This window comes from Zosterops lateralis (assembly GCF_965231275.1).
Source record: "Zosterops lateralis genome assembly, chromosome: 1".
NCBI classification, from domain to species: Eukaryota; Metazoa; Chordata; class Aves; order Passeriformes; family Zosteropidae; genus Zosterops; species Zosterops lateralis.
Genome location: NC_139762.1, coordinates 49,443,281 through 49,466,202, shown reverse-complemented (window position 1 = coordinate 49,466,202; position 22,922 = coordinate 49,443,281). Strand labels below are relative to the sequence as shown.

At 41.7% G+C, this 22,922-nt stretch overlaps 1 protein-coding gene across 3 annotated transcripts in view; it reads right to left on the bottom strand.

The window, feature by feature from the left end:
* DCLK3 (doublecortin like kinase 3) overlaps nucleotides 1–18,805 on the bottom strand; it is a gene marked incomplete at its 5' end in the record, with an annotated part of 30,592 nt that extends 11,787 nt beyond the window's left edge. For 2 of the 3 annotated variants that reach the window (XM_083855625.1, XM_083855626.1), the window contains 2 exons: nucleotides 3,855–5,743; nucleotides 17,644–17,701. In XM_083855625.1, coding sequence (XP_083711751.1) covers nucleotides 3,855–5,743; nucleotides 17,644–17,701 — 1,947 coding nt within the window. Of the gene's footprint in view, nucleotides 1–3,854; nucleotides 5,744–17,643; nucleotides 17,702–18,744 lie in introns of those variants that run through there. The other variant, XM_083855624.1, reaches the window with a different exon arrangement.
* Nucleotides 18,806–22,922: the final 4,117 nt, after the last annotated feature.

The following is a 22,922-nucleotide window of genomic DNA, read 5'->3' as shown; positions in this document are numbered from 1 at the left end:
GTGGTCTTGGACTAAAGACAGTCAATTGCACACTTCTTACTCAAATACAGATGACACGTCAGAATATTAGAATATTGTCTGAGGATTTCTAGTTATCCCAGCCATACAACCAGAAGATTATAATATAAGGCAAAAATCATCACCGAAGGGGGAGAAAAAAAAAAATCTTTCCTTCTCTCCTGTCTGTGGATGACTCCCAGTACTTAATGCCCTTGTTTGATTTCATACCTACCTTGTGAAATCCATCAGTGAGTTTAAGATGATGATTTACAACATTAATATTTCTCTATATGCACATGTTTATGTTAGCACAGGTGCTTCTTATGGACATCATGAAAGTCAGTTAGCGCATGTGACATTCTGTACATGGGAAATAGATAGACCTGAAGATAAATTACTGCTTATAGATTGGAGTTTCAGACATTCCTTGCTGCTAACTAGAAGAATCTCTATGAAAAATCTTACAGAAAATTCTGAAATTATGACAGGTAAGTGGTTAAACAGGAGTTTGACTCACATGCACTCAGAAACCTGGCAGTGCTTTGTATATGTGTAAATAGTGTGGGAAAATAGATAGTCTTTTGTATTTATGTAAATAGTGTCATGAAGTTCAAGGTCAGAAAGGCTATACTTGAAGTTCACACACATACATGAAAACTTGAGAGACAGAAAAAGGGGCAGGAGAGTAATCTCACATGCATTAAAAGCTTCAACATTTATGAAGCTGAGTGTTGAAGAATTACCACATTAGCATGTGAGGGAAATGTACAAGGAGATGAATACACAATCACAAATACAGCCCTCTCCCTTCCCCCTAAAAAGGGGTGACTATGTCTTTTACAGCTACAACCTTGAAAAACAACACCACATTTTGGGCATTAATTTCTCACTCACAAGTGAAGAAATGCCAGCAGCTGTAGAGCAGCCCCCTTACCTAAAAACCTTGCCAGCAAATATTGCTCCATGAGACAGCACGAAGGAAGTGACTGGCTTCATTTGTGAGACCAAACACACCACATTGCCCACCCTTGGCAGCAAAAGTTTTCTTGCTGAACACCTAGTCCTAAATGAGGTGATTCTGTTAGCAGATGGGAGGGTGTCGTAGCAGCTGTCTTCACACCAGCTGTCAAACAGATTTTGTTTTTGTAGCACAAGTCACCACCCTTCTGCCTCACAGCTATGCTGCAAGGAGCCTGATCAACGTGGGCAGACACAGTAGTCAAAGAGGGAGGGGAAAAAGCAGAAAGGATGATGGTGGCCTGGTACAGAAGTTTATAACTAGAGGACAGTTCCATAAGAGAAACTGAACTGCAGTGAACTAATAGCTAAACCAGGTTTCCAACTCTCTCCTGTGTCAATAATTTTACAATTTACTAGACATCAAAATATATTTCTACCTTTTCTTCTGTGGGGACAGAAACTGTTTTCCTTCTTTCCCCAGCTGCTTGTTTTCATAAAACTTAGGGAAAAAATTTTTCCCAGATTGCTGTTTCTTTGTCATCTCTTAGGACAATTAGCCAATATGTTTAAAAGTCATTAGGAACAGGGTTAGATTCTCAACAAAGCAGGTTCAGAGCAGACATACACATTTCCTTAGTGAAACAGACCAAGGATCCTTTCTCTTCCATTTCTCATTTTCTTGAAGGGGAAAAACAGTAGATAAAGATTACAAGGTTCACCTGCCCAAAAGAAGACCCAAAGTAGGTCAAACAAGTCAACAGCCTTAAAGTATATATCTATATTTTGACTTCTGCGTACAAAGTCTAGGTAGACTAATTCAGATTTAAACATCCTCAGTGTAACAAGAGGTATCCCAGAAATAGGGACATCTCTGCAGGATGCTGGAACTTGAAGCACTTTGCTTCATCTCCTGATGCTCCTGCTCCACCAACAGCCAACAAACCCACGAAATTTGCTTCAATACTGTTTGTTACTGTCCAGCACTGGCTGATGGTAAGATTAGTGGCAGCTCTCCTTCCTACTTTGCTGCCTCAGATACTCTAAAGAGACAGAGGCAGCACACTAAAAAGACAGAAACCCCAGAACCTTGCTCAAATGCCCTTTATTTATAGGAATACTTATTAGATAGCAGGTAACCTATCCAAAATTATCAGGACCTTATAAACTCATTTGCATGGCTGAATAGACTTACTTTTCAAAAGGATACTTTGTGTACATGGTATCTAATACTGGTGTGCACAGAAATTTAACAGCAAGTTGAAACTAGAACAGGTAAAATTTTATTTCCTGCAGTGTTTAGGTAAAACTGTTCTTGTATGAAAAAATACCTACAGTCTGGGAGCTGCTGTGTCCTTGAAAAACGTATTCTGACTTTCAGAATGGGCAACATGATTATTTCAGAGCTACACAACGCTGCCACTGCCCAGCACTCTCTGCTTTTCAGTTCTGTGAACTAAATGTGAAAGCAACCAGAACAGACCTTTATCTTGCCCTTCTCTGCTTATCTACACCACTGTGATGATTATGTATTATAGAGGGAAATGAAGCATCAGATCTCAGGTGTTTCACATGCACTAGCTTATTTTCAGCAAATAGGAAGGAGCAGGACCTGGTTCATAATGGAAAATCAGCTTCTGGAAACAGCCATGCAGTTCTAAGTGAAGTTTTATTCAAACTTTGTGCAAACAAAGCACAAAGACAGGATCTATAAGCCCACTTCTTCCTGCAAACCAGCCAGTTGAATTCACTTCATTCATAGTTGCATCCATTCTTTTATTTACACAGAGATCACATACCAAAGATTTTCATGAAACTAAGCAAGATTTATAGCAGGACCTAATAAAGATGCTATTGCTTAATTTAAAGGTGTGGGAGCAAACTGTCCCAGTCCAGCCTTGTGCAACCTCTGCATTATCCTTGAGGCTACACTGCTGCTTTTGTCCAGAAATTCACACTGATCTCTGTGCAAAATTAATTCTCTTAAAAGCACTGGATGGTCTACAGGACTAAATAATCTATCACTTTTGTTCAGCTAACCATGAACTTCCAGAAAAGCTGAGAAAATCCAATTTGTTAGAGACTGGCAAATACTTGCTATTTATCTGTTTACTAGGAAATTTGGAACCTAATACAAGAGTGCAACACACACTTAGCAAGGGAGAGTTGTTTATTGTTACAGTTCTACAATGGGTATCTTGTGAAATGTCAATACTACAAACATTTCCATCCATATTCACACATGTCAGTAACTCTATTGACTTCAGTACTGGATGCAAAGAATGCAGCCTCAGAAATGTGATAGAAACAACAATTTTTCTCTTTGGCATGAAGTTACCATTTGAGCTGACTTTAATGCCGTATTCACCTAAACATTCTACTATCAGATTATTTCAGTCAACTGCATAATACTTCTGCTTCTAAGCAAAGAAATTGCCACAAGACAGAAATCACTATAATAGAGGACCAGCACAGTAGTCTTCAAGATATACAAATGCAGTGGACAAAAAGTCCAACAAATAAAAAAGAAAAATGAGCAATTAATAAACTTCAGTCTGCAAGGAAGATGGTTTATGATTCATCTTTGGACACCTACAAGTCAGACGCTAAGTAACAGGTCTGATTTCTGACAAATACAAATGCTCACTACCCCTGAAAGTCTGATAATTTTTACTTGAATTCCTTTCTGCAGCCACTGCTATCTGCAATACACAGCAGATCTATGTAAAGCAAACTGCAATTGTAATTTCACTTCAAAATTGTACCCATTTTTTCAAACAGTGCTGCTGCAGCACATTATTTCTGCACGGGATTTGCTTAAAACCATTCAAAGAACCATAATTGAAAGGAAAATAAATTCAATTCCTGCACAAATGCAAATGTTTGACAATACTTACCAAAAGATTCTCTGGTTTGAGGTCCCTGTGGACAATGTTCTTGCTGTGAATATAAACCAGGGCTTCACACAGGTCAGTGATCATGACAGCAGCATCATGCTCTGTGAACTTCACACTTTCTATGATTGCATCAAATAAGTCTCCTCCTGGGACATACTCTAAGATTAAGTAGATCTCAGCTTCTGTCTCATACACCTCAATCAAGCTTACTATATTGGGATGAGAAAGACTCCGAATAATCAGGATTTCACTTTCCATCATGTCCTCCTTCCCCTTCAGCTTGGATTTATCAACAATTTTCATTGCATAGATCTGATTGGAATTACAATGGCGACACTCCTTCACCACTGCAAAGTTCCCATCCCCAATAGTTCTGCCAATCTCATAGTGTTTTTCCACATCAGTTCTGCTTTTAATGACATACCTCCGGCTGGCACTTTCCAATCCCTGAGCTTTGTTGTCTTCTTTATTCACTCTGCGCTCCCCTGTTTTCTCTCGTCGACTCATGTCACTCTCTCTACATGTGGCATTTCCCTCTCTTCTGGCAGCTTCCTCTTTAGCCCTTTGTCCCTCTCTGCCCTCCCTATGTGTTTTAGACAATTTCTCAGCATCCCTCAGAGGGTCTTTCTTTAGCCAACCACTTTGGTTCATTACACAGCTACTTCCATTATCTTCCTTCACTTCGTGAGATAGCTGGAGCCCTTCTACAGCATTCTTCCTGATTTTTACTGCTTCCTTCCCATGGTTTTCATGCTTCTCCACATCCCTTTCTTTCTCAGTGCTCCTTTTTTGCTTCTCCAGCCCCTCATTAACAATCCTATGCAGTGGCTTCCACATCCTCCTACTGCCACTATCTTTCCAGCCAACTTCCTCACCCTCCAGACAAGTTTCAGGAGACTTTCGGCAGTTCCTGCCTTTGGTATTTCTTTCTACCTGGTACCTCTGACATGCGCCTGTGTTCAAGTCCCTGTTCTCAAATGAGGCCTCAGCCTGCCTTTCCCTCCGTAACTTTTCTCTGGCCTGCCTTTCCTGTTCGCATTTCTCACACCTCAGCACCTCCTCCGAACTCTCTTCTAAGCCTTCCTCAGAACTCCTCTCATGGTTAAGGTACCTGTCACTTTCTCGTGTTTTCCTAGAAGGCTTCACTCCATGCTCACCACCCCAGCTCTCTCTAGTCCACTTTTTCTTGCTTCTCATTTTCTCCTCTTGCTTTGTCTTGGCTTGACTTTTTCCTTCATGTCCAGCTACCAGCTGGGAAGACAAGCCATCACTGCAATTCTTGGTCATTTCTGTCTCATCAAAGCCACTGTCTACTTTTGAGGCCTTATCATACAGCCTGCTCTTCAGTTTTTGGGACTGCTCCTCACTCTGTGGAATGGCAGGACTGGTAGCATAAGGATTTTCAGGGTAAAGCTCTTGTAATACCACCTCCAGGTCCTTCAAAGTGAGGGGCTCCTTCCCCATAGCTATGAACGCATCACCTTCCCTGAAGAACTCAGAAACACTTCGGATTTCTCTGCCTCTCAGATTGTACAGCTTTCTCACACGGTCGTTCTTCCAACGAGGAAATCCCAGAGCTTCTGAAATGTCAGCCATCAGCTGCTCAAAGGTCTGGACTGATCTCCTGTTGAGAAGCAAGGTTATCCTCCTGAGCGTGCGTCCCCCAGGTTTCACCACTGTAATTATCCTTGGCTTCACAGGACTGTGCTCTGAATGTATTGTGTGAAAACCATTGTGGGGACTAAAAAATGAGGACCTGTGGCTGCTTTCACTCAAACATGGTTTTCCATAGTTTCCACGACCAACAGGAGGACAAGTCCCATGTAGCTTCCTCTCTTTTACTTTTGAGCCGGCATTGTGTGGCGAATGGTCCAACAAGCCTTGGCGTCCTAAGGCAAAAAGAAGCAGGAATATTAATCATTTTGCACCATCAGACCTCTTGCAGCAATAGTTTTCTACACGTCAGTGTATGTGACCTCAGAGAGTAAGGGTAGGTGACTTCAAGGTTTATAAAGAACTTTCAACTACCACTAAGGAGTATCTCCTCATAGTTGTAACTACAAACGTTGTCAAGTTTGTGAGAAAATCTAAATTCATTTTGTGACAGAAGAATGTCACAAAAAATAATAATAATATTGAACATAAATAGATCTTTCTTCTAAATCATCACATCTTTCAGAAATCCTCAAAGAATAGTAGGATTGCATCCAGATTGTTTAGTATTCTCTTATTAATATATCTCCCATAAACTCACTCAATTCCTTTCTGAATGCAATTGCAATTTTGGCCTCTGTAAACCCTGTGGCAACAAGTTCCACAATTACACTGCATGAAGTAAAATAAACTAATTACTTGTGTTTTAGAATTACCAGATGGCACTCTGTGTGCAACCTTTCATTTTTATAAATAATTATCTCCTCTTCATTTTCCTTGGACCTTCTATAACAAATTAAATAAATTCTTTTTTAAAAAAGTTACTTTTGCTATAATTTTTTACAGTAATTTTATAGGTCATCTAACAGTAATGTAATTTAATATTTTGCCTTAAGAAAGGCCATCTTAGTTTTGCTTGATAATTGGAATCATGGTTTTCAATACTTTGTGTTGACATTTTTATTCCAAAAATTATGTAAAATCGCATAAAGTTCTGAGTATTCTCTGAGGGCATTGACATTTCATCTTAGAACATCATCAAAGAAAATGGCACCATTTGTTACACGCAATTGTGAAAAGGAAGAACTGAAAACTTAACATATGGTTATGGACAAACCAAGCTATAACATAATTCCCTGTCTATCGGCAATAAGCTAAGAATAAAATGTCCCCCAAAAATATTCTGAGCTGTTGTACTTGCTAGGATTAAAACCTGCTTACAATGCATTTATTTTCAGTCTCAAGAAACAAACTTTCAGAATGAGATCACAGAATGTTTCCAACTCCATTTAATAGCCTTGCTCTTCAGTTGGAAACAAACATTCAATATATATGAACTAACAGGACCAGGACAAAAGGGAACAGCCAGAACAGCCATTTCCATGACAAGGAAATTTCTGTACACCAATGGCTTATCTCCCAGAGAATCAGGTCCATTTTCATCCATTACTATGATTCCATAGTCATGGTGCAGTGGCCAGATCCTCAGAGGAAAATCTGCACGTATCAGCATTTCTCTTGGTGTTAGGCTCATGCCTACTACGTTTTGGGCTTCAAGTGCAAGAGAAGCTGTTTTCTGTATTTCATGCTACGTGTTATTTGCCCTTTCCATCCATAACAGACTGAAGAAGAAACACACCTCCTCACCTAAAACAACAAACAAAAGGAAAACTGCAAAAGTGCTGCAGCAGAGCATTCGCTTGCTCTGCCCCAAAAACAGCCAATAGGCCAGGGCTTGAGTGCAGAAAGCACACGAGGAGACAGTGCTATAGAATCCACTCTGCTGTTGGCTCTGCTTGATGCAGGATGATGGACACTTCTTAGTTGTAATACTCTCACCAGCTAAGCACTGTGTGCCCCCCGGCATGTCCCTTACTCTTGGCTTCATTTCCTTCCCCTGCCAAATGAGGTAGATGCTTCTTCTCCAAACAAATATTACAAAGAAGCCCAGCTGATTGAATCAGCATGCTGATTGAAGACGTAAGCATTATATAAGAGCTACGTGTGACTAATGCTTGGTGGTTGTACAAGTTATTTCTGTCTTCATTCTGCTTTTTAAGGATGATCTCTTGTTATCAAAAGATGACTACATACGTGCTAGTGATTTTTCAACACTCACGTATTTACATTCCACCCAGAATAAAGCTTACTGTGAATGGAGGGAAAAAAAAAAAATCAGCTGTAATAACAGTTCTCTGAAACCTAAATCAACTCCACAACATGTTAGTTACCAGGAACTGAGGAAACTGAATTTAATCAATATTTCCAGGCTCTTGCGTACCCACTGTCATCAAAGCTTTATCATGCTTATGGGAACTGAGAGTGACATTTTTACTGCTTATAATCTTGGTACAACATAAAAACAATGGTGCACTAATAATGACTTTTCCCACAGATTATGTTCCTCCTGGCTATGCTGCTATTATCATATCTTTCTCTAAACCATTGATTTTAAGTGCTTGGTTGTACTGCTGATTGTTTCAATTACCCAGGCATCAATTATGTTTCCTTTCTTCACTAAATTGGCTAAGCCTTAAGGAGAAGACAAGCTTATTTTTTATTTCTGTAACTAATGGAATAAGAGCAGTTTTATGTCATTATTAAGAACAATACAGGAATGCTTTGTTCTTTTTAAACTGACTTGATCCCAGGCCAAAAACACATTGACAAAAGTCTCAAATTGATATGTAACAATGATCGCTATAAGAGCAGAATTGCATATTCTTCTATGATGAGAAAGGAAATAACTGCTTAAACCATTGCATGAAAGAATTTTCTAATATTTTCCAAGAAAAGGGGAAGTGTCAAGTTTTGCCAAAGTGGTGGTCACGATGACTATATATTACAAACAATTAAAAATTCACTTCAGTTGCCTGTTACAACTATTTCAGTCATAATTTCTGTTATTTTCCAGTTATGCCATATTCAAGTGATACACAAGAAGCAAGCCTCAATCTGTCATGAAAGTGTATGTGCTTAAAGTGGTAACAAGCATTTCTAGAAAGCCTTCAAAGGTCACACACATACTCAAATCCTATAGTTACAATTTATATTGCTTCAAAATCTTGTTTCCATATTTATATACAAGTGGGAGAAGGAGGAAGAGGGAGGTGGTATGAGAAACACACTTCAGTGAGTTCAAGCACTGGCAAATTATATATCTGAGAATAAAATGGGCTTTTTCTTTTGCTGTCCTCCTGAGAGCTAATACAAATATTCCTTAGAAATGTTAAGATGGACTGATGAGTGCATCTGGTTTTATCTGTATATGTATCTATCCATATATTCTAGTGTATTATGGATTATCAATGGTGCAGCATGGCCAAGGAGGATGCTGAGGCTGCTGCTGTGGATGGGCAGGGTGAGGCAGCACAGCTGGTCAAGGGCACCCTGCACACCACCTAAACTGTGCACATGGGTACAGGGAAATGAAAACTAGAACCCATGGAGCAATACAGAGCTCCACATGATGAAGACACGATGGTATCATAGGGCAAACACTGACACCAACTCTAAAGAACCATGGAGGATGGAACAAACTGGGATTTGAGGGCTCAAACAGGTAGCAGAAACAAGAAAATTTAGCACCTATGACAAAAGCACAGGTGCTCCCTAGGGAGAAAATATGCTCCCCTGCAGGGAGCACAACCTCTGTGATTCATTTTTAATGTTTACAAATTATTTGCGACCATCACAGTCCATCCCACTGTGGGGTGGGGAGGGTAGGAAAGCATAGGGAGAAATCATAAAACTTCCTCTAGAAGACATTTCCTTGGAGTGTTTTGGATCGTATTGTGGACATGGAGTAAAATCAAATGAATTCTGAAGACTTAAGCTCTGAAGAAGCTGTGATACAGATCATTAACATCTGTATCTTAAGGAATTGCCTGGCTACACCAGCTAAAACAGCAGAGTAACAGGGTTTGCCAGAGGTCACTCATTGCAACTAAAAATGTACTGCTGCCATTTGTCTTTCAAAACTTATCCTTTCCCTTGGCCAGTCCATAAGCTTTTGTTCATTAATTAAAATATTGCCACTCAGCTTGTATTCTTCTTGGCTCTCCAGTAGGAGATCACAGTTTCAGTAATTAACTGAATGGTTCACCATTCTGCTATCAAGTCACAGGCTGAAGGGGAATTAAATTTTTACAAGGGGCTTTACAACACAATTTTAAACAGAAGGCAGCAGTGAAATAGGATCCAGGTATGGCATTGCTGTGAATAAGATGGTGTTATTTAAGCCCTTCAACTTCTTTAGAAGGCTTCCACTTACAAAAACAACCATGAAAACACCCCAAAACATTAGCAGTAACTAAACTTGCAAGTGACAGACATCGGGTATCTGGGAGTTGTTTCGATATACCCAATATAGGATAAATAAAGGTCCCAGTGTAGGGTAAACGAAACACTATTTAAGTAGGCAGAGAAAGGACAGCAGCACAAATGTCTGTTTTTTCCTTAAGAAAATTCCTGCTGAGGGCATTCAAAACAAAGACCATAGGAGGGAAAAAAAAGAATAATCTTACTTGGAACAGAAAACATGTGATTCATTTCACAGTACTAACAAGTATTATCAAGTATTTGAGTATGAAGAATGCCTCTGGCACTGAACTCAGAGCAGCCAAGTACATAGCTCACACAGGTTACCAGTGTGCATCAGCAGTCTGCTCCAGGATGCAGTCTGAGTTCTCTAGAAATGTACCATCCTGATCTCCTCTCCCCACTATAAATTATTTAAAGTTGCAACTTCCAGGGCTAGTGCACACTGTTAGTGCCCAAGACTGAAGCAGTAACATGGCAAGTCCCAGTTCATAAGATTAGATGCACAGAAACAAAACATGATCACAGGGATCCTTTTACAGCAAGTAAATTTTACAGTATCTACAGCCCACTGCTGGAAGCACTGCTGGTGAATTTTTCTCTGAGGAGTCATACCTCTCTTTCCTCACGTGCTGTTCATCCTTGCCTCCCCTACCACATTTTACATCATTTTAGGGCAGAGATTTTGTTTGAGTCAGGAGTGGTGGTTATTTCAGCCTCAACAAGAGGCAGACACACTGCATCAGTTTTGACCAGATCAAGTCCTGAGTAGAAAAAGAAAGTCAAATTTCACAAGAACTGGATCAAGCCAGTGTCAAATGTAGCAGGACAGTTGCTCTTAGTTCCAGCCGGAGCAAGCTCCAAATGCTCACTCAGCTCAGAGGTATGGAATTGAAAATGGAACAGGAAACCTAGTGAAGAACTGCACTGTGAGGATAAGTGAAAAGAGGAATTACAACAGAGCACAGAGAAGGAAGAAAATAGTGCCGCAGTCAGACGCTGACCCACAACAGTTCCTATGAACTTTTCGTACCAGCTGATAGCCATTTCCCTGAACTTTACTGACATAGTTGAAGCAGATGGAGACTGTAATTGGAAAGCAGTAAAACATGAGAATAAGAGTGGATCAAGAAGTCAGGTAGAATGCCGAAATTAGACAAAGAGATGGGACTGCAAGTCAGCAACAAAACTATCCTCACATGGTCTGCTCCTTTGCTGTTTTCCATAAAGAACATCTACCTGCTTTTGTTGTCACTTGCCATACTAGCTTACGTTGATTTCTATTTTTTTTTTTTAAATAGCAGGGAGAACTACATTCACACAAAGAGCAGAATACATTAAGAGAACACTAGCAAGGTCCTCAGTGAGACAGGAGAGTTACAAAATTAGAGTTATCACCCACATCCCGCATTGCATCAAAAGCAGCATGGCCAGCAAGTGAAGGGAGGTAGTTCTCCCCCACTTTTCCATTCTGGAGTGCTGCACCCAGCTCTGGGGCCTTTGATGTATGAAGGACATGGACCTGCTGGAGCAACTCCAATGGAGGGCATAAAGCTGATCAAAGGGCTGAGCACCCTTCCTATGAAGACAGAGTTGGGGATGCTCAGCCTGGATAAGGCGGAAGCTTTGGGGATATCTTAGAATGGCCTTTCAGTATTTAAAGGGACCTAAGAGAGAGCTGTAGAGGGATTTTCAAGAGGGCATGGAATGATAAGACAAGGAGGAATGGCTTTAAACTGAGGAGAGACTTGTATTAGATATGATGAATAAATTTTTACTATGAGGGTGGTGATACAGGTTGTCAGAGAAGCTTTGGATGCCCCATCACTGGCAGTGCTCAGGATGGGACTCTGAGCAAGCTGGGGTAGTATAAGGTTCCCCTGCCTGTGGCAGAGGGCTTGGAATGAGATGATCTTTGAGGTCACTTCCAACCCAAATACTTTCTTTTGTGAATTCACTTCCTCCATGCATACAAGACAGTTTAGATATATATAATTTTTCTTATGTCTACTCCAGAGTACACCGGACCCTCTTTTTCAGGTAAACTGGATTAAGGACTGTGTTGTAGAGAAAAATATATAACTAGAAGAGCTGAAAAGTATGTGAAAAAATATAGGAAGGTCAGTTTCTCTGCTTAAGGCACTGTAGCCCTGAAGAACTGGATTTTGTCTCAACCAATTCCCTTGAGTTTCAGAGCAATTGACTTAATCTATACTTTTCAGAGAGGATTAGAGTCTGGTAGCCAAAACAACATTCTGAGACCTGATCCACAAACCTGCTCAGTGCTTACAGCTGCAAGGGCATATACTGGAAGAGGTACTTCAGACCACAAGGTCATATAACACAATACATAGATAATGTTAAATCATCCCAAAATTCAGGACCTGGGCATCTCGAGTTGCTTTCTTGCCCAGTACTTTCGACTTTATTTTCTGCAGCTTGGTTGCCACAAGCCCTCCCTTTGCAGGTACCACAGATAGGCTAATCCATATTTGTTACTGTAGGAATAACCACGACAGAAAAGCCCAGAAGTTAATAAGCCTGTTTTAACATCAGGGTTCAAAAAACACACAGCAGGAGGCATGAAGAGCCAGAGTAAACAGTAGAATAGAGGCTTATTAGGAAAGCTTTGTCCATCACATACACTGATAGAGACAGAGCCCCTGGGGACAAAAAATGCAGCATCTGATAATGTAATTAATGTGTATATCTTAATGCATAGGAACATGGGTTGAGGGAATAGCAGTGCTAATCAATAGTCATAAAAGCTTGACTTTGTAACCTGAATAATATTAGATTTTAACTACCTGGCCTCGTAGAAATCCATTTTTCATACTTTGAAGAAATATATTCAACAAGCCTTATGTGCTCAGAATACATTTGACGGTAAGGCAGTTATAAACTATACTGTGCAATAAAATATTGGTATATATAAATATATATATAAATACTATATAAAGCATATGGTATTATAGCCACAGTTCACAAAATCACATAAAAGAAGCACAGTCTTTTTAGATGGCTGAAGTAATCAATTAGATTAACTGAACTAGAAAAAAAATAAAAACCAAACCTATCATGGTATTTACATGAATTCTTATCTGCATTAGCTACTGGAGTACAAGGAAAACAAAAGCATGTTTGATACCATTTCTCAGCTGGATTCTTTCAAAAACAGTTTTAATACTGTTACAATGGGAAAAAAAAAGGGATAAGGATCAGTTATCAGTTTATTTTCTATAAGATCCTTTCTGCTACCCTAATGGGCATTTCCTAATGGGCATTTCCAGTCATACTCATGCCAGCACTTCCATGACTGATGTGCACCAGTGTAAGGGAGATCAATTGCTGACCCAGTCTAACCCAATTTGCAGAAAATGAAAATCACTCAGCAGTTCAGACAGTGTTCTAAGTTCACTGAAGAAAAACTAATTTGAGCTCACATACCAAAAGAAAAAAAAATCAGAATAATATCTCTATCTCATAAATATACAGTCTTAGCCCTAAAAGATCACATAAAATTAGTATGATGGGATTCCAAGTTCTTTATCTTTCACAATTTCACATCAAGCATGCTTAAATTCACATGCAATATTATTTTTCCTTTAACTGTCAGTCCTGCAAACTCAGCTATGTGTCAAGTTGGGTTCCTTCTGTCCCACACGTCACCAACAGAACTAAAGTTTCTCCCGGCCAAATGTGTCTGGTCCCATTAGGTGAGTTTCCAAAGTGTGAGCTGCAAGGAAAGAAAATGTCCTCAGTGGCTACACTTGGACTGCAGGACTATGGGAGACCTGTGCCTCTGGATCTACCCTCTGGCCTCATGAAGGCAAGCAAGAAGATTCAAAACTTTGCATTGTACACCTTATCTTCAGCACATCTGCTTTTTCTTTTAAGAACATACATTGTGTCATGCTAACGAGAGATTCCCCAAATCTTTCTGTCCCATTAAGTGTCCAGTCTCATTCTCAAGTGAGTCTACTCTCCTCCCCCTGGCCACTTATCTCACTCCCTTTTCACCTCCCATTTTGGGACACAGACCTTGGAGTTAATGGGAGATCCTAGAGGACAAAGAGCACCAGAGCAGCTGAAGTCAGGCAGATGCTGCAGCAAAGGAGTTCCTAAGATGAGACTGTCTAGAATGACAGACTGATGGAAAAACTCTGCAGCTGGCTGAACTTCAGCAGAGGGAGGGAGCCTGAGGGATGCCCACATTGGAAAACCCTCCCTTGTGGCTAAGGGAGCTCTGGACTTTTCCATTCTGAGGATGTGACACCCTCACCCCCAGTGTGAATGTCATCCCACAGCAAAACACTTGTAGGAGGCTCAGCATACCACAACGTGTGACCATATTTACTGCATGAGAATCACGATGGGTGACATTTAGCAGCCACCTTTCCTTCTTTCTCCTCAAAGATAAACTTAGAGTTTCTTTTGCCTTATTCCCCCCACCCCCTTCTCCTTCACTAAATGTTCAGAGCCCCTTTGCAGCCTGTGCTGGTGTTCTCAGGTCCAGCTCCTATAAGAAGGGAGCAGCAGGGTCTGGATTGCTGCAGGGGAGCCTGGGTTGCTCTCTGTGTTACACTCCCATTTCCAACCTGGCAACAGTGCTTGGGCAAAAATTACCTTCCCCAGGTGCTTATCTTCTTCCCCTGCAGGCCCACAGCCACCCCACCGTACCGCTGCAGCTTTTCTAAATCAAGCCATTTGTAATTAAAAAATAAAATATTTACAGCAAACACAGATGGTTACTGCCATGTGTTAGTGTTAAACTGAGCTGAATCACACCCAGAGCAGCAGATGAAGGTAAAGATTTCATGGAGACTGGTAATGACTCACAAGTGCCATAATTTTTTACTTTTTTTTTGGAGCAGAACCCCACTTTCATTATCTTCTTTCTGACATTTTAAGGGTGGCAAATTAAAAAGCAAGCATAAAGAAAAGTCTTATAGAGAAGTACACAGATGCATAATCTGTAAAGAACTATGTGAAATGTAAGACTGCACGTGAAATGAATCAGTGCCTTTGGAGGTGTGAGGCTTGGTTTAAGCTGCATAAACCCAAAAAAAGAATATTATGAAACTGCTCATTTATTTAATTTCTTTCAAAGATGACAGGCTGTGTATTTTATTGGGAACAGCCATGGCTGCTTTCTGCAGTTTGCCTGCTTTAAGGGTCTGCCCCAGTTAATCAGGGAAGTCAGCTCTGCAGTCCAGGACCTTCAATCAAGGATCTTTCAGGAAAGGGACAGAACTGACAGAGGGAAACAAAAACATCTTACACAACTGTAGCATTTGCCAGAATCCATCTGGCAAAGCCCTCCATGTGCTTCTCAAGGCTCACTGTACAGGGAGTTTCACTTTCATGTTGATGCTCTTGACTCCTGAACGACCATATACTTCAAATTAATTATTCATGTTTCATTACAAAGTAGGCTTTCAACTGCTTTTTAGTCCTGTTAGTCAACAATGCCTCAGTCATAGGAGCAGGATTCTGTTTCTTCTTGTGGGAGACTTTATTTGCATTGCTTCCTAAATCTCAACTTGATGACTAATCGTTGCAACTGAGCAAACCCAGTGAAAATAAAAGAGCCTGCAGAGGTGTCACTGAGAGTTTAATTAAGCTTCCAGATCCTTTATTACCAATAACCTCGTTGCATAACTAAAGGAAAGACCCACCAGAGTCTGATTCTCCATCTGGTTTGCAAAAGGGGAAATCACACAGAAGTTTTCTTTGTAAATATAGCACATTTAAGAGATGTTAACTCACATACAAAAGCAGAATTCTCAACCCTATTATTACCACTTTTTCAGAAGAGACTCATACATTAAAGGCAACATCGCAAACCAAATTGTTTCACAGGACTTATAAAAGAGGATGGGTTTCACAGGGAAAACTGAAAGCCAGTGCTAATTAGACTCAAAAGCATGATGACAAGCAGAAAGATCATGATTTTCACATCACCAGACATTTCCCAGCATTTCCATTAACTACATTATTTGGGGTGATGAGAAAACTGGAACCTGGAGAATACGTGCAGGCTAGCACTACTGATGGAGTGGGAGATGCTGTTTTCAGAATGTCTACTGAGAGTTTTCTCCACGAATATGTGGCATAATTGTTTTGCATTCTTACAATAATTAGACTGCGTAAACAATGCCAGCAACAGAGAGAAGGTGGTAAACACGCCTGACTTTCATTTGCAGTGAAAGCCAGCAACTGCTAGGTAAGATGGACAATGTCCAAGCATTACCAAAACTCCAAATTTACATTATAATCAATCAAAGCAGTAGCTCCCACTCTTTTCTCATTGTTTCCAGAACCTAGTGAACGCTCCAATAGGACAGAGAATCCTGAAATTGAGAAGAACATGGAAAACAGTTGAAAAGGTGAATGTGACATTTCTCTTCATAACAGTATACTACCACATTTTCAGCTCTCTTCCAAGTTGCACTGAAGCTAATTAAAAGATTCATATTAGCTTCAGTGAGATCTGGATCAGATCTGAGACAGCTAAAATCACCATACTGTTCTGATTCTAATTATATTTACAAGAAAGATTCTAATTTTATTTACAAGAAAATCTATGTAACACTAATTTCAAACGTTGTTAAATGTCAAGGAATCATTCAGTTAAAGGAAATGAGAAAATCAGGGACAGAAACCAACTCAATTCACCCTAGAGCTGTCGGAAGAGAAGGAAGGACCACAAACTTCCCTTATTTCTACAAAACTATAAATGTTTCTGCAGAAAACAAACCAAGCTAGGTAATCTTAGAAATGGGGAAGTGAATCCCACACAACTTCCCTTAGTCACCAGACGCTGTAAGTCCAGCCGGTGCCAAAATCGTGATGCTTTGCGGAACATGACCAGAAAAAGCAGCAGTGAAAACAGATACAAAGCTTGTAGTGACACTACCAGATAAAGATACATTCAAAAGCCAGACTAGCATGCCCGAAGTAATTAACTTGAGTATTAAAAAAGACAATATAAACAAGGTAACTTAAGCATCGCTCAAATTCAGAGGTTGAACTGCTGCCACTAACTTGAATTAAACCAAGTTATCTTATCTTTGCTGACAGTTTAAGTCCAATTAGCCAATTCAGGTCAATAAGCCACAGATGGAGATTTATCAGAAGCTAACTCTCAGCCTATGTGTCCCAACATCCTACAAAAATTTTCATGGAAAAGATCATGCTATTTCAGAAGATCCACACCTATTGTACTACAAGAAAGGGACTGACTCAGCAGGATCAGTTTTATCTGGAGAGCTTCAGGGTGGCTTCCTGAGATATAAAATTCAGTCACCTCTTGAAAAGAGCATGAGTTGCTATAATAACTGCACTTCTGCTACATAAAGCAGCTGTAATACGTTTTGTAAGTGTCATTTCACTTGCTCAGTGTTTTGAGAGTCTGCTCAGTTCTCAACATTTCAAAGTGTCAAAACTGCATTCAGATCATATTAAAAAAGACACAGGAAGCATCAAGAGAAAATAAATGGGGGCTAAAGGAAAAGGAAACAAGGAAGTGGGAAGACAAACTTGCATGCAAACTTGCATATATGCACATTTTCATCTCTCTATAAAGTTAGTATCAAAAGCATGCATAACAAATTATCAGCTTCTAGGATAAACTCTTAGTTTATACCCTCACACAGAATAGGCTTCAATCTAAATGCTCAGAGAAAGGGGCTAGAAAGTTTTTACGCTATTGGAAAGCATTGGGGTTTTTTGTTTGAAAAATGAAACTTTTTAGTACTTGGTGCAGCAAAAGTTTCAGTTTATGGGGTTGTTCCCAAATACTGTGTCTCACAACCTGAAAACTGCTCCATTAGCTCAAACCAGTGGCCCGTCCAGTCCTGCTGACATTGCATACTGAATGTACCCTGAGGAAGGCAGAAAATAATGCTGCTGCACAGGGAAAAGTTACGGAGTACTTCTCCTATAAATATCTGTTCAGTTATCAAATAGGAGCAAACACAAGTGATATGACTATGGAAGCCAGGGGATGCAAGGGCACAGCCAGCATTCTTTCTGAGAGAGGTCTGGCTAGCACATGTCAGAGCATCTCCATCTGACACAAGAGCCCTCCCCACCCCTGAGCCCCTGCCTGTAACCCGCGTACCTCCAGCCGCTGGGATTTCCCCTTTACCGAAGACGGTTTAAAACTCTTTCACTTTTTTCTATCTACTTTTTTTTTTTTTTTTTTTTTTTGCAGAGCATCAGCCTGCTCTGAGCAGCCCACGAGCATTCGCACTGAGCGAAGTACTCTCATGCTGACTATTACGAGTGCAAGTTACTTCAAATCTTCAATTTTGTTACGGCAGCACAGGATGACACGGTGCGCGCCTTTCCGAGCGGCAAGCGCTGACTGCACACGGAGACTCGGGAGCTTTCCCCGCCCGGGCAGGGGCAGCAGGGCCGGGCCGGGCTCTCCGCGCTGCAGCCGCCCCCCGCTCTGCCTCCCCAGGAAACCCCCTTCCCAGCGAATCCACCTCACCAGTCTCCTCTCCAACACGAAGCGGTGGGGGCGAAGGGGCTCCTCGTTAATCCAAAACAGAGGTGGTTAAAGGAGCGCAGTAAAATTACCACCCCAACTCCGGACCTTCGGGGTCCTCTCTCCCCCGCCAGAGCCCTCGCCTCAACCCCACGGCCGAGAGGCATCGCACCTTCCTCCCTCAGTCTCCAGCCCTGATTTTCCAGTTCAGACGCCCCCGAAAGCCTCCCCCGCTCCCCGCGGGCACACGAGGACCCGGGCAGGAACTTTGGCCGCCGCCCCATGTCCCCTCAGCCGTGGCGCGGCGCCGCCGGCCCGCCCCTCCTCTGGAAACGAGCCCGCGGCTGCCGATCTGCCGGAGCAGGGGCTGGTGCGGGGCTGCCACGGGGAAGGGGCCGGGGGAAAAGGGGCACTACTCACCCTGGCAGTGGCAGCAGGCGCCCGCCGCGGGGTGGAGCGGGGGCGGCGCGGCGGCGGGCATGGTGCGGCTCCGGCTGGGCTCGGCTCCGGCCAGGGGCTGCCGGCACAGCACCGCGAACTCCCGGCGCGCCGCCTCCCGCCTGCGAGGGCAGCCAGGGAACGGGAGAGAGGGAAGGAGGGGACCCGGCGGGGAGGCGGCGCCGCGCACCGGCCACACCGGCGGTCACACCCCCGCACCCCTCCCCGGGGCTGCCCCGCCGGCGGCACCGCCCCGCCGACACTGCCACTGCCACTGCTCACTGCCCACTGCCACTGCCACTGCCGCCTCAGCGCCGGCCCGCCCGCCCCCGGCCCGCCGCCCGCCCGCCTCAGGGCCGCCGCCCGCCCGCCCCTCGCCTTCCCCAGCGCCCCCTCGGCCCCGGCCCCCGCGCTGTCCCCGTTTGCTCCCCAGTGGGGCCCCGGGGGCTCCATGTGTCCCGTGGGGAGCAGTGGCGGGATGTGGGGCACTGCTGCCGGCCCGCTCACGAGTGAAAACGCTTTTGTTGTCGCCCTGTAGATGCCAAGTAGAACTTGGTGAATCATTCACAGAATCACAGAATATGCTAAGTTGGAAGAGACCCTCAAGGATCGTCGAGTCCAACTCCTGGCCCTGAACAGGACACTCCAAGAGTCACATCATGTGCCTGAGAGCACTGTCCAAATGCTTCCTGAGCTCTGTCAGGCTGGTGCTGTGACCACTGCCCGGGGGAGCCTGTTCAGTGCCCAACCACCCTCTGGGGGAAGAACCTTTTCCTGATACCCAACCTAAACCTGCCCTGACACAATGTTGTGGTTTGAAAGCAAAACAAGTGAGAGGCTCCAAGTCAGAAATACAATTTAATAAGAAGAAAGGTTAAAAGGTAAAAATAAAATAAAATAAATGCAATAACACAAAGGACCACTGACAGAGTCAGAATACAACCTGAGCAGGATGGTGGAAGCAGTCCAGGTGAGATGGTCTTCCTGAAGCAGTGATCCTGTAGAAAGGTCTGGTAGCTCTGGTCCTCTGGGAATCCAGTGGGTCAGGGCTGCTTGCACTGTCCCACATACCAGATTATATCCAGGTGAGAATGCTTGGCTCCTCCCCCTGGGCAGAGCATCTCACAATGGGATGATGAGTTGATGGCCCATTAAACAGAGATAACTCCTGGAGGGAGTTACCTGTGAGTCATGGCCAGACGTTGATGGGCCATTAGCAGAAGACAGCCCAACACTAGAGCACTGCCCCACTTGGTTTTAACAGTTCATGAAGATGGTGATAGAATAAATACTTTGTGTACATCCCACACTACAACCCAGGACACACAACTTCAATTGGATTAAAAAAGACAAGCACTAAGCGATGTAAATAAAGTGCACACTGGATGCATGAACAACTGGTTGCCCAACATCTAAGTAAAATATGAGAAGGGAGTTTATTTCATCCAAACTGCCCGTGGGATGCTGGCTACATGGCCGGCACGCCTGAGAAATGTGAGAGTGAAGTGATGAGCCACAAAGCTGATTTAAGCTGGTTTTTGTATAAATAGAGATTGGTCCCCATGCCATGCTACAAAAGGAGATGCAACTCCTTGATAACAGCACATACATACCTTCATAGGGGAAAATACAACAAACTAAAAGGCCCTTCAGCTTTGTAGTTGAAATGGATAAGAAAGTCAATGTCTGGAAACTGAAAGTGGATAAATTCAAATAAGAAATGTTATCGATGGGAATGAATAATCACTAGCACAAATCGTGGAGGGAAGCTGTATTTATTTCTTTGGAAATCTCCTAATAACACAAGATGTCTCTGTGGAAAATAATATCTAAATACTATAAGAATAACCAATAAATACAGTATCCCAACAAAGAAACTAGACTTAAATGCAAAATTTAGTGGCCAGAGTTATCCAGTAGGTCAGACTAAAAGATGTAGTTACATCATTCTGGCCTCAAACTGTATGAACAGGACAAAGCAGAACATGCTGAACATTTATCTTATACTCTGATTTTTGTAATTTGCTGAAAGTATTGTGAAGCTGCCCTGTTTAACAGCTTGTCTTCTATGATTTTGCTTCCAGGGTATTTAATCATTTTGGGGGCAACAGAGTCTAACACAAGCACCTTTGTAAAAGTAGATCTTGAACAATATTTTCCCTGAAATGTATTTCACTGTGCTTATAAAGAAATTAATATAAAGCTCAAATGTCTTTGACATGGAGAATTAGTATTTGGCTAGACTATGTGGTGGGTGAAACTATGTAAAATAAAAGCATAGACAAAAGCTGTCTTATAAACTAGTCAAGACTCAGGTTGTCAAAATCCTGCAACATATTATAATACCAAAAAGGTAGCATAATTTCACCATCTTTTGAAATGTTTGTGTTTCTTTAAAATCTCAGAAACTTTCAATTGTTTGGGTTTTTTTTTCCTTACTCTTTTATCTAGAGCTTGTTGCTTTCTCCAGTGCTGCACTCATCATTATCTGTTTGCCCTGTGTATCAAAATTTGTTTTAAACAACAGATTTTGCAGGATTAGAACTGCCTGAAGGAGCATAACTAAGGTGTTGCTTCTCAATCATTTTCACACGTGCGGTTTGTGTTGTGTAACAGGTCACCTCTTCTCACACACCCGATGCCCATGTGAAATCTTGGCTTCAGTAAAGGCAATGGCAGGTGTCTTCTGCTATTCCCCATCTTTCACCCGGCCCTTTAAACAATTTCTGCAGTTGTTAGCATCTCAATTTTTAGCCCTGTCTTAAGAAATCAGGGACTGTGTTCAGTTCCTGTCCCTGGGACTCCTCCACCAGGTCATTCCACTTTTCCGTGTGTGACCTTTTCAATGTGAAATGTCAATAACAACGTCAGTTAAAGGGATTTGCTGTTGAGAGATGCAAAAGCCTTTAGAACGGCTAAGTATCACTCTTAATTATCTTATTATTAGCAGTTGGCTTCCAAAATAAGAATGCAAAATGACCCAAAAATAAACATTAGATGAGTGGGACTCTCATTTCTTCTCATAAAATGAAAAACAGATGAGGAGTGAATACAGACTTCTGAAGACACCTCATTTCTACTTGCCTCTGGAAAATTGTCATTTCTGTCTTCATCAGTCAGTGAAGTGTTTTTTCCTTTAATCCACTTTTTAACCAGCCAGTGACCTCAACCACTCCATTCCTCTACTAAACCATCTGCTACTTCCTTGCCATTTCTTAATAAGTATAAAAAAGAACCACGAGATTTGCTTCTCAAAGATACCTTTTTAACCTGTAAAAAAGCTGAATTTCCCAGATGAATCAGCAGGAAGTTGTCAAACACACGTCTCTGTGTTTTGCACACCAGCTCATACATAGTCTCTACAGATGTCTATGACTGACAACAAATATGTTGGTACACCCTTGGAAATGGGATGTTCAGTCTCTTTCAGTAATAAATCTTACTTTCTTTTGGCCTTGTCCTAAAATCAGCAATTTTCTTCTGACTTAGAAACCACCTCTTGGTCTCCCTTTTCTGCTCCCTTGAGACCCAGGATTCTGCTGGCACCTGTTCAGTTTCAAGGGCTGTACTTAAATTAAAGGAGATATGTAAAACAAAATTTCCACCTGATCTTCTTGAGGAATTATTCTCTCTAGATGATCATGCTTGGAAATTGCATTTCATTTGTTTGTTGTATTCTTAAAAATATATCCACATTTTTTCATGCTGAACCCCAGACAGGATCATTCCTTCTGCTATCATAAAACATTGCTTTGAAAATGATAAATCACCTATACACACCATACCAAGTGAAGAAGAAGTAGCAAGAGCTACTATATATATTCATTTGCCTCTGGTTTGCATAATTTAAAAGAAATTATAATTGCTTTGTGACAAGAAGAAAATCAGCTACTTTAAACTTAATCAGTTTATTCACAAAGTCTGATGAGAGCTGTCTTCCTAATGTCCAGAAATCTAATCTAGAATATTGAATATATCAGCACAGAAATAGCAGTTTCATAATGTTGTTTCCATAACAAAAATGTTAGTCTGTCATTTTTATGTGAAAGTCATTCATACAGTGATTTTCCAACTTGCTGATAGTCCCTGAGGTGGCAAATTAGGCTTGAAGTCGTGGAGCCCAGTGCTATAATGTAATTTTCCCATATTCTACAAAGAAA